Here is a 12,092-nt window from a genome sequence, read left to right as displayed (position 1 = left end):
ATGGCCTTGTTAGTAATCGATGTCAAATACAACACACTGCAAAGAGGAAATCCCTCATGACAAACTATACAGGGCTGGGGAGCAAAATGAATTTATTAGATGAAGGACTATCATTTGGCATTATTTTATTTTAGTGGCAATGAATATTACTATCCAGATTACTTCACTTAGCAAAACGAAAGTGATGAGTCAGCAGTAAACACAGCAGTGGTTAAGTTCTGGTTCAGTGCACATCACTGAACAAAGTACACAAGGTGCAAAACCCACTCCCAGGTGTTGATGAATCACACCTAGGATCCAGAAAACCCAGAGGCTGACATCAGCACGTTACTGTCGCATATATTATGCTTCGGTGCACTTCACTGAATATATAGAAGGTGCACTTCATTATGTAGCACATGCAACACTTAAAAAATAGTTCTATTTCAGAATTTACTGTTATTTATTTAGAGAAGTGTTTCATAAATGTTAAAAAAATTCATATATTTGCAGTTTAGTTGAATAATAAATTGAATTTAGTCTCTTATTTGTTTTTGTCTATAAGCACATGTAATATCAATATCAGTGCTCAGATGAGAGTAGCTTTTGGGAAAGGTGCAAGTTGCAATAAACTGTGATGCCAAGCGCTAAGGATACATGCTATCCAGTCACAGCAGATGAAACTTTTTTTACTACTGAGCAAACATCATTGTTAGACTTTTTTAGGTTCAATGATTCCACAGCGTGTAGATGTTATGGCGTCAGTGACCCCATGGCCTTGGCGGAGGTTTGCACTCTCTGAGTGCTTCTAGTTTATAAATGTGACTACAATCCACAGTCGTTGAAATACACTCATTTTAAGAGATTTCTGGTTTTGGAAAGAAACTGGTATACTCAAAGGTATCTTCATGTACTGTCTAATATAAGGAATCAAAACTTGGTTAAGGCTCCTTCTGCATGAATTATTTCATCAGTGTGATGTGGCATGGAGGCGTGTCAAGATTGTTACTTTTTAAAATAATTTGTAATTTATAAAATATTAATGATAATTTCTGCTGAGGTAAAGAACTAATAAATGTCTAAACTATTATTAAAATTAAATTATGATGCCAAAAAAATATAAATTTTTAAAATAGGTATTTTCACAGTATGTAAAACTCTGTCTTCTTAAGTATTTTTTTAAGTAATAATAAACTCTAAGTTCAGTAAATACTGCAGCAGCACACTGATTAAATTTAATCCTTCAGTGACCAAAGTAATCTCTCAGTCAACCTTGAATATATAATAAGAACACAATAATTTCCTATTTTAGGTCTCGTTTGTAGTGTTTTATTTTCAGTGTGGTTGGTGACTGAGATCAGTTTCTCTCCAGCTGAGGGAAGTTTTTTTATGACGTTAAATCACTGTGTGAACGGGAAGCTGTTACTCTGCTGACAGTAATAAACTCCTGCATCTTCAGTCTGGACTTCAGTGATTTTCAGACTGAAGTCAGTCCCAGATCCACTTCCACTGAAACGATCTCAAACTCCAGACTGACGGTTTGTAGCGTAATAAATCAGGAGTTTAGGAACTTCTCCAGGTTTCTGAAGGTACCAGTTGAGGTTGTTACTAACACTTGAACTGGATCTACATGTGATGGAGACGGTCTGTCCTGGACTGACAGAGTGAGAGTCAGCAGACTGAGTCAGGACAATTTCTCCTGATGAACCTGGAAAACATGAAAAGACAAGAAGAGTGACTGAGACAAATCCAGTGTGGAGAAGATCACCTGAAGAGAATCTTTTCTTTCAATGTGTTTCAACATTTGTGCTCAAACTGGTTTCATCCTGGAGCAAAGTTTTCAGAAGAGTCTCACCATGAGCCAGAAGACCTAGAGAGCCGAGCAGGAGAACCAGGAACCTCATCATCACTGTGGACCTGAAAGACCTGGGCAGAAACTGATCCCCACTGGACTCTTAATGGCTGGCACAGATATGCAAACACAAATGTGCTGTTTCCTGCTCATATCGATATAAAACAAAAACTGTGACAAAAAAAAAACACCACAGATCACACCGCCTCCCCCTCCCCAAAACACACCATGTGACACACATTAAGGCCTATAATTACATATTATTGTCTAATCGTCCCCATCGTTAATATATATACAGTATATCAGAAAGTGACCCCACATATCAGTGACTTCAGACACAGAATCTTGCACTTTGGCTCACATTAATTCATAAACATCTCAACTCATCATGAGCTCAGTCCAGTCCTTGTACCAAGGTAAACTTGGACGCTTCCATTTTTTTTAGCATAATCTTGGCTGCAGGAAGGAAGCCTGTCAGGGTGAGCCTCACCTCTGCCTTTGGATGTTGAGTTGCCAGCACAGTTTCATCTCCAAGAAGACAGAAATAAGACAAATTTGGAAAAGGCTGCTCCAGCCACTCTTCCATAGTCCTAATCACTGGAGCCCAAAGAGGGAAGGCCAGTGGACAGTCCCACATGAGGAGTGGAAAAGTACTTTTAGAACTCTTAAAGTTCAAGCACTCATTACTCTGAGTGAAACCAAACCTTTTAAGTCTGACTGACATCCAGTTGTACCAGTGAAATGTTTTATAATGTATGAATTTACTCTTAATGTCCCCTACTGGCCAAACCAAGTTATGCACAATATTCTCCCAAACCTCTTTTTCTCTTCAATGCCCAAATCTTTTTGCCATATGAACCTCAAATTCTAACTTTTACCACATAGAGCATTTGCAGTCATTTTATAAAATACAGAGGATGATCGCACAATAAAAGGTAAATGGACTGCATTCATATAGCGCTTTTCCATCTGCATTAGACGCTCAAAGCGCTTTACACATCAATGTCTCACATTCACCCTGATGTCAGGCTGCTGCCATGCAAGGCGCCCACTACACAACTAGGAGCAACTAGGGGATTAAGGACCTTACGCAAGGGCCCTTAGTGGTTTTACGGTCAGGCTGGGATTTGAACCGAGGATCCTCTGGCCTAAAGCCCAATGCTTTAACCACTAGACCATCACCTCCCCAATATTGTGAACTTGTTCCAAACATCCATTGAATGGTGAAAGATCAGACTAATATGTCTTTGTAGTTGGCTGTTAGATGTCTTTTGAGACTCAGAATCTTTATCTCTAAATGGGGAGGTCAGTGAGCTCAAATCTCTTTGACCACTGCTAACACAGATGAACCCTTTCAAATACTGCATTATACGGGTACATTGCAATAAATTAGAATATGACTGAAAAGTTCATTTATCTCAGGAAATCAAATTATCAAGTGAATCTTATATATAGATTCATTACACACAGAGTGATATATTTCTAGTGTTCTGATGTTGTCTCTGGTTCAGTAGTGGTTTGATACAAGGAATGCAATAGTTGTAGCCCATGTTCTGGATACCTCTGTGAGTGGTGGCTCTTGACTCCAGCCACAGTCCACTCCTTGTGGATCTCCCACAATTGTTGAATGGGCTTTGCTTCACAATCCTCTCAAGTCTTTGGTTATCCCTGTTGCTTGTGCACCTTTTTTTTAACCACACTTTTTCCATGAATATGCTTCGATACAGCACCCTGTGAACAGCCAGCTTCTTTAACAATGACCTTCTGTGGCTTAACCTCTTTGTGGAAGGTGTCATTGACTGTCTTCTGGACAACGGACAAGTCAACAGTCTTCCCCATGATTGTGTTGGCAACTGAGCCAAACTGAGAGACCATTTAGTGGCTCAAGCAACCTTTGCAGGTATTTTGAGTTATTTAGCTAATTACAGTGTGACACCATGAGCCTGCAATATTGAATTTTTTACAATATTCTAATTTTCTTAAGTATTATATTTTTGGGTTTTAATACATGTAAGCCTGAATATCAACAATTAAAGAAATAAATGCTTTAAATATATCACTTTAGTGGTGATGAATCTGTATAATATTTAAGTTTCACTTTTTGAATTGAATTACTGAAATAGTAGAGAAGGTTGAATCTTTGACTGGACTGGGTTGCTTGACGTGAGGACGTTTCGCTTCAAATCACAGAAGCTTCCTCAGCTAAAATTCTTGCTCTGGTAGTCTGACTTCTGTCTTGACTCTTGTAGAGAAGAGTAAACAGAAGCCAACAAAAGCTGGAGTTTTTAACCTAACCAGACCCCTCCTACCGAGAGGCTGACTGCTATAGGCTAGTGACTAAACAATAGCTCTAATTAGCAGCTATTGTGCTCTAGTTAGAACTCTCCTAATGATGGGATGGAAGCCTCCCCTGATGGCTCCCTTGACGACTCTCCTGATGATGTGAATGACTCATTACCATGAACAAAAGACTGAAACTGCTTTGACCTGAGTACCCCATTGTAAACAGGGGACAAAGCGTGTCTGAGACACGCCCCCCGGTTAAGGCTGGGTTTCAACTGTTTTACAAAGAATGCTTCCTTGACACCTCTCTCAAACCATTTCTTCTCTCTGGCTAAGATTTTAACTTCCTTGTCCTCAAATGTGTGGTTAGTGTCTTTCAGGTGGAGATGAACTGCAGACTGAGGTCCACTGGCGACCTCTCTGCGGTGCTGGTATAGTCTCTTGTTTAAAGGTTGCTTAGTCTCACCTATGTAACTAATTTCTGTCTCAAGGTGTTAACCGGTTTAAAATAAACTGGGATTTTGTGCTGTCTGAAGATCCTCTGTAGTTTTTCCCCTACTCCTGCTAAATAAGGGAGAGACACTCCTCTTGTTCTTGTCTCTGTCTCCTGTCTATCTGGTCTCTTTGTTTTCTGGGACTTCTGCACTTTGTCCAGGGACCATCGTGGAAATAAACTTTTCAATGAAATTCTAATTTATTGAGAAGTACCTAGTATATCGTTCTATATTTGGCAGTACCAGTCCACCTCTCTCACTTCTAAACAGTGTTGTGAAAGTAAATTTGACAAGTTACTTTTTTAGTTGCTTTATACAGTTGCTTTATGCAGTTACTTCATTAGCAGCATTATGCAATTACTTTATTAGAATCTGCCGAAAACTTGCAACTAATAAGTAATGTAACTAATAAGGTAATTAGTAATGTAACTTGGTTACTCGTACGATTGAGCAATCAGCAAAGTAACTCATCAGCAAAGTAACTAATAGTTACTTTTCTGAGTACTAAATCTTAAAAATAACCAAATTAGATTATGAGTAACTTTATTAATTATGAACTAACTGTATGAAGTAACTGTAAAATATAACTGTATAAATTAACTAATGAAGTAACTTTCCAAAGTTACTTTCCCCAACACTGCTTCTAAACAGTTTATTCAAATGAATTTGGAGATTCTTCCCACCCCACAAGTAATCCCCAACACAGTCTCTTGAGGTTTTTTTCATGCTCCCGTCACAAAATGAGTCACATTTTCATGACAGGGTTTTTTTTAATCTTAGTATTACTAACCCTACCCCTCCACCTAATGCTAACCATAACCTAACCCTACCCCTTCCCCACATCCTAATCATAACCCCCCCATCACTTTTCATTTCGTGCACCCGTCACTTAATGTATTTGAATAAATTTGTGCTCCTGTTATGAAAATTTGGCACTTTTCGTGACAATATCACAAACCAATAGTTGAATGTATATATTGTGATGCTGAATCACGACATGCTGTGAGATATTACATGACTGTATTGCTTGAGCAATAAGCCAGAAATAGTTAGAGGAATCATCTTAGAGTTGTTGTTCAACTTCGAGGAGACCATCATTTTGACTGTTTATTTCCCCCATAGAGATAAATTTAACATTTTACACTTGGAAAAGCAAGTCTTAATGTTTTGAAGGACTGTATATATATCAATTTGTACAATCTCCTGAAAGTCTGTCATTAACTTTTTGCCCAAATGTGTCATCCCTGATGATTTCCAAGTCAATGGAAATGGTCCAATATCTGCTTGAGAACAACCCACAACCCTCTTTGCCAGTTGGTTTTGTGACCTGATATTTCTGAAAACTTCTCAGTAATATCAATGACACCTGGAGCACAAGAGACTGGATCTGAAAATATCAGCAAAATGTCATCTGCATAGAAAATCAATTTATGTGCCTGATCTCCTGCAAGCACTGCCTTAATTCTGAAATCATCTCTAATAACAAACTTCCAGTGGTTCCACAAAGAAAGATAAAAGCAGCAGAGAGAGGATCACCCTGCCGAGTCCCACGTCCAAAATGAAAGAAGGGAGACAGAGTGTCATTAGTGAAAACAGCTGCCTGCTGTGGTCAATATAGAAAGTATAGAACACGACATATGTACAACCTACAGCTCTGCTTTAGGAAGTTGCAGTTTTGAGTATAAATTACTATATTTAAAATAAATTCCAGTGGAGTTTGGAAGCAAAAGATGTGTACATGTGTGTTGGAGGCTCTGAAAGATTCTTATCAATAAAATAGGAAAACAATGTAAACCACTGACCACTAATGTATGAAATATAATTTTCAAATTTGTATTTCCTAAGTTATTTATAACTACTGTTTTGATTGTTTGGCATTTTGCTACATTTTCCTGTCTTTAATTTGGTTTGTTTGTTTTTCAAGCATTTTGTATCTAATTATATTTAAAGTACAAAATAACTTATTCTAATTAAATCTGTACTTTTTAAAATAATTTCATAAAACACTCACAGCCTCCTTAAATCAATAACTTCCTGAAGATGAATGCCTTAAACTTCCTTAAATATGGGGTCCTGGAGCAATGAACCATTTGGTGTCCACCTGTTTACAGAAGACCTCCTCGACTTAAACACAACCAACAGCTCTGCTGGAGGAAGTTGTAGTTTGTATAAATTATAATGCTAAAAACAAATGATGATTTATTTTTATTTTTTTTTACTGTTTTTGAAGCATTTTGTATCATTTGAAAGAACAAAATAATTTATTATTAAGTTCGTCCTTCTAAAAATTATTTTCATGAACTTGAATTACAGCATTAAACATGGTTTTGTGTGTATTTTTGAACTCTGTGCTGTTTCTCTATAAAGTGTTTGATAAAAATCCTCACAGTGAGTTTTAAAGTCTTTGGGTTTGTGCAGAAGCTTCCAACTGCAGCAGAAACGTCAGTTCCTGTTCAGTCTGACTGAGGGAGGTTTTTGTACAATATTTTTTCGCTGTGTGAACTGATCGAACTGGCTGGCATCAAAAGCACCCAGACAGTAATAAACTGCTGCATCTTCAGCCTGGACTCCACTGATGGTCAGACTGAAGTCAGAGTTTGATCCACTGCCTGAAAAACGGTTTGGGGTCCCTGATGCTCGGCTGTTAACATAATAAATGAGGGGTTTAGGAGTTTCTCCGTCTCTCTGTTGGTACCAGGATAAATAATGATATGATGAATCATGGTAAACATTGTGACTGGTTGTACATGTGATGGTGGTGGAGCCTCCTGGAGCAGATGTGACTGCTTCAGGTTGAGTCACTGTGATCTGGATTTTGGACTCTGAGGAGACAAAACTGAAATCAGCTCGTGGATTCATCAGCTTCATTTCAAACAGACGACTTTGGTTGTGTGGACTTTACCTGTGAAGCAGCAGCAGAGCAGAGTCCAGATGAGGACGGAGATCAGAGTCATGTTGGTGTTGAATGACAGCTGTCAGTCATCCAGTGTTCAGCTGTCAGGACTATAAAGTGTCTCAGAGCACTGGAGCGTGATGCTGCTGATGCAAAGTGGCTCCGACTGTCCAACAGCAACTTGATCACTTTAATAATGCTGCTGATCAATGACTTGATCAGGGTATTGATTAAGTAAGTCGTATTTCTAATATTTGTTGCTTTCTGTCAAAGTTCTAATTTTCATTTTACAGAAGGGAACTGATTTCAGTTTTTAGTTTATTATTTCCAAAGTCACAGATTCATTAACAGACTTGATGAAGTCTGCAAAGAGTTTTTAAAAGATTAAAAAGAAAATCAAGTTCTGATGTGGAAATTTGTTGCTTTCTATCAAGGTTCTAATTTTCATTTTAGAAACTGGAAATGATTAGAGTTTTTAGTTTATTATTTCCAAAGTCAGAGTCTCATCACCAGACTTTCAAAGATTAAAAAGAAAATTCATTGTGTCGTCAGCATAAAGTGTGAGATGGACTGTGTGACCGGTGAGTGTCTGATCTCACGGACTTCACAAGACACTAAAGACACAATGCAGTTTTGCATGACATTTTCTTACCTTTTTCTCACTTTTTAAAACTTTGGCTCACATTCAGCAGAGCATGTTAGAGGTTTCTGTACAAATTTAAATAATAATAATCATCTTTGGAACTAAAAGTAGTGTTAACTGTAAGCTGTTGTGGCCTTTGCATGTCACATGATGTTGTTCTTGAACATTCTAGACATGTTATTAGTAGACTCAACAAAAATAAAACGCAACACTTTTGGTTTTGCTCCCATTTTGTATGAGATGAACTCAAAGATCTAAAACGTTTTCCACATACACAATATCACCATTTCCCTCAAATATTGTTCACAAACCAGTCTAAATCTGTGATAGTGAGCACTTCTCCTTTGCTGAGATAATCCATCCCACCTCAAAGGGGGTGCCATATCAAGATGCTGATTAGACACCATGATTAGTGCACAGGTGTGCCTTAGACTGCCCACAATAAAACCGGGATTCATCCGTGAAGAGAACACCTCTCCAACGTGCCAAATGCCAGCGAATGTGAGCATTTGCCCACTCAAGTCGGTTACGACGACGAACTGGAGTCAGGTCGAGACCCCGATGAGGACAACGAGCATGCAGATGAGCTTCCCTGAGATGGTTTCTGACAGTTTGTGCAGAAATTCTTTGGTTATGCAAACCGATTGTTTCAGCAGCTGTCCGAGTGGCCTGGTCTCAGACGATCTTGGAGGTGAACATGCTGGATGTGGAGGTCCTGGGCTGGTGTGGTTACACGTGGTCTGCGGTTGTGAGGCTGGTTGGATGTACTGCCAAATTCTCTGAAACGCCTTTGGAGACGGCTTATAGTAGAGAAATGAACATTCAATACACGAGCAACAGCTCTGGTTGACATTCCTGCTGCCAATTGCACGCTCCCTCAAATCTTGTGACATCTGTAGCATTGTGCTGTGTGATAAACTGCACCTTCAGAGTGGCCTTTTATTGTGGACAGTCTAAGGCACACCTGTGCACTAATCATGGTGTCTAATCAGCATCTTGATATGGCACACCTGTGAGGTGGATGGATTATCTCAGCAAAGGAGAAGTGCTCACTATCACAGATTTAGACTGGTTTGTGAACAATATTTGAGGGAAATGGTGATATTGTATATGTGGAAAAAGTTTTAGATCTTTGAGTTCATCTCATACAAAATGGGAGCAAAACCAAAAGTGTTGCGTTTATATTTTGTTGAGTGTATTAATTTGTTCAGATTTTGTAGTGGGGTTTTTTTTTCCCAGCAAATTTTTCTCAAATGGACTTCTTATGAGACAGGTTTTAATTATAAAACATTGATTCTCTTCAGGTTTTCTGTGACTATATGCTCAGTGAAGCTGGTGAATGGCTGTCATAGTTTAATTGCTTATGGAAATTTCATAAAATTTAAATGCTATGATTGGAATTCCTTGACATTTTGGTTCCAAAATTTAGTTCTCAAACACACTGAACTGCAGTAAACCTGACCAAATGATTAAGATGAAAGTTTTGTAACACTGGCATGTCTTTATTTTAATTTATCTAAAATATTTCATCTTTGGCTGGATTTTATTCCAGGACTCTGGTGATCATTTTTGGAAAAAAAATGAATAAATATAAAAATAAAATTAAAAAAAAATCTTGGTTTGTTATTTTGTCATTTGACAAAACAATGAATAACATCATAAATCTGCAAATGTTTTCAGTGTTTCCTTTTTCCATTAAGCATTTTAGATTGACACATGGACATGAGGGAATATTTGTGCACCATTAAAAGTGTGTTGATTTGCACGAGAAACTTCTTAAAAGGAAGTGAAACTTTGTATGACTGACTGCTGGAGCAGAAAAACCATCTGACAGAAACTCTGCCATGTGTAACAGCTGTGTCCTTGCTGTCTCTTTGGTCCTGTCCCGCCTTAACGATGCCTCCTCCAACTGGTGAGACGCTGCATCACATGAGTTTAAAGGGGTTTATACGTTTGATGCTCTTGACTAGATCAATCCCAAAGCAAAGTTTCATAATTTAACATCTGCAGCTCTGCCCACCTGCTGCACATTGCTGTGCATCAGGGGCGCCTCCAGGGATTTTGGGCCCCATGAAAACAAATCTTACTGGGCCACCCCCCATATTTTTTGTCAGTATTATAATTGTATTCGTGGCCTCTCTGGGCTCCTGTCAATCATGGGCCCCTACAATCCTTCTCCTTATTCTCCTCTTTTCAGCACCCCTGCTGTGCATGCATGTTGGAAAATAGGAGCAGGTGTGGCTGAAGATGCATGTAGTTTAAAATCACAGAATGTATAAAATGAGCTGCAGCAGCTGACAGGTACTCTCTGTCGCTCTGTGCCACCAAACACTGACATGTAATTTCTGGAAATTTAATTTTTTCACTGCCAGTCGATAAACTTCATCTCTGGTCAGCATGTTTCCCGTTTGAACCCTAAAGCCTCACAAATTCTCTGACAATGTTTAACAGACTTGACTTCTTTTTCTGAATAAAACCACTCATTTATATGACGCACCATAAGTAACATTGGCTGTCATTTCTCAGTCCTTTTGAATAGTTTTTTTTTTTTCCAATTGCAAAAACACAATTTTGCAAACTAGGCTGGTTTAATCAAAAAACTTAACACAATTCAGAAAACCACACAACCAAACTGCAAAACAGTGGGTGACCCCACCAAAAAACAGAACCCTTAAAAAGTCTAATAAATCCTACAAAGGTACAGAAAGTTTTTTGAAATTTGCTGGACTTAAACTTCAGTCTGTGTACGATCATTCCCCAAAGATTCAGTTATCTTTTTCGCTTTGCATAAAAGACATGTTCTTTCACATTTATGCACCAAATGGTTTGATTTCTTGGGGAAATAGGCAAAAATGTCTTTTTCTTGGTTGACCAAGACATGTTGAGGAAGACGATTATAATTTTTTTTTGGGTTCTGTTTTTTGGGGTGTCTTCAAGTACCTCATATATCCTGCAAAATGAAGCACTGCACCCAAAAAACTTGACATATTCATGATCTACAGCTCTGCTTTAGGAAGTTGCAGTTTTTAGTATAAATGACAATATTTAAAATAAATTCCAGTGGAATTTGAAAGCAAAACATGTGTACATGTGTGTCAGAGGCTCTGAAACATTCTCATCAATAAGAGGGAACCGTTGTAAATGGCATAATGTATTAAATTTATTTTTATAATTTCTATTTCCTAATTTATTGATTCTGCAACTCCTGTTGTGACTGATTGGTGTTTTGCTAAATTTTCCTGTCTTTCTTTTTTTTTTGGGGATTGTTTCTTTTTCAAGAATTTGCATCTATTGAAAGTACAAAATAATTTATTATAAAATCTGTAGCTTTTAAAATAACTTTATAACCCATTCCCAGCCTCCTTGGGTCCACATCTTAATAAGAAATATCCTGAAGGTGTGTCTGGAGCTTCCTTAAATATGGGGTCTTGGAGCAAACAACCATTTGGTGTCCACCTGTTTACAAAAGACCTTCTTGACTTAAAAACGACCGACAGCTCTGCTGGAGGAAGTTGTAGTTTTGTATAAATTATAATGTTTAAAATAAATTCCAGTGGAGTTTTGAAGCAAAAGATGTGTAAGTGAGTGTTGGGGCTTGAAAACATTCTTATCTACAAAAGGGAGAAAGACTTGGAAACCACTTTCTTATGAAAAATATATTACAATTTTTATTTTCTAATTTGTTTATTTTGTAATTAGTGTTTTGTTGATTACTGCACGTTGTGTCATTTGAAAGTACAAAATAATTTATTATTGAATTTGTCCAAATAATTTTCAGGAAGAAATTACAGCATTTTTTTTTGTGTGTGTTTTTGAACTTTGTGCTGTTTCTCTATAAAGTGTTTGATAAAAATGCTCACAGTGAGTTTTAAAGTCTTTGAGTTTGTGCAGAAGCTTCCAGCTGCAACAGAAACTTCAGTTCCTGTTCAGTCTGACTGAGGGAGGTTT

At 37.8% G+C, this 12,092-nt stretch overlaps 1 gene segment (V, D, J or C); it reads right to left on the bottom strand.

The window, feature by feature from the left end:
• Window positions 1–1,379: 1,379 nt before the first annotated feature.
• Window positions 1,380–1,886, bottom strand: LOC117501734. The segment is given in 2 exon segments: window positions 1,380–1,687; window positions 1,835–1,886. Coding segments are annotated over 2 exon segments (360 nt in total).
• Window positions 1,887–12,092: the final 10,206 nt, after the last annotated feature.

Source organism: Thalassophryne amazonica, chromosome 20 (assembly GCF_902500255.1).
Source record: "Thalassophryne amazonica chromosome 20, fThaAma1.1, whole genome shotgun sequence".
NCBI classification, from domain to species: Eukaryota; Metazoa; Chordata; class Actinopteri; order Batrachoidiformes; family Batrachoididae; genus Thalassophryne; species Thalassophryne amazonica.
Note: the sequence above shows the minus strand (reverse complement) of the source record. Positions and strands in the feature narration are given on the sequence as shown.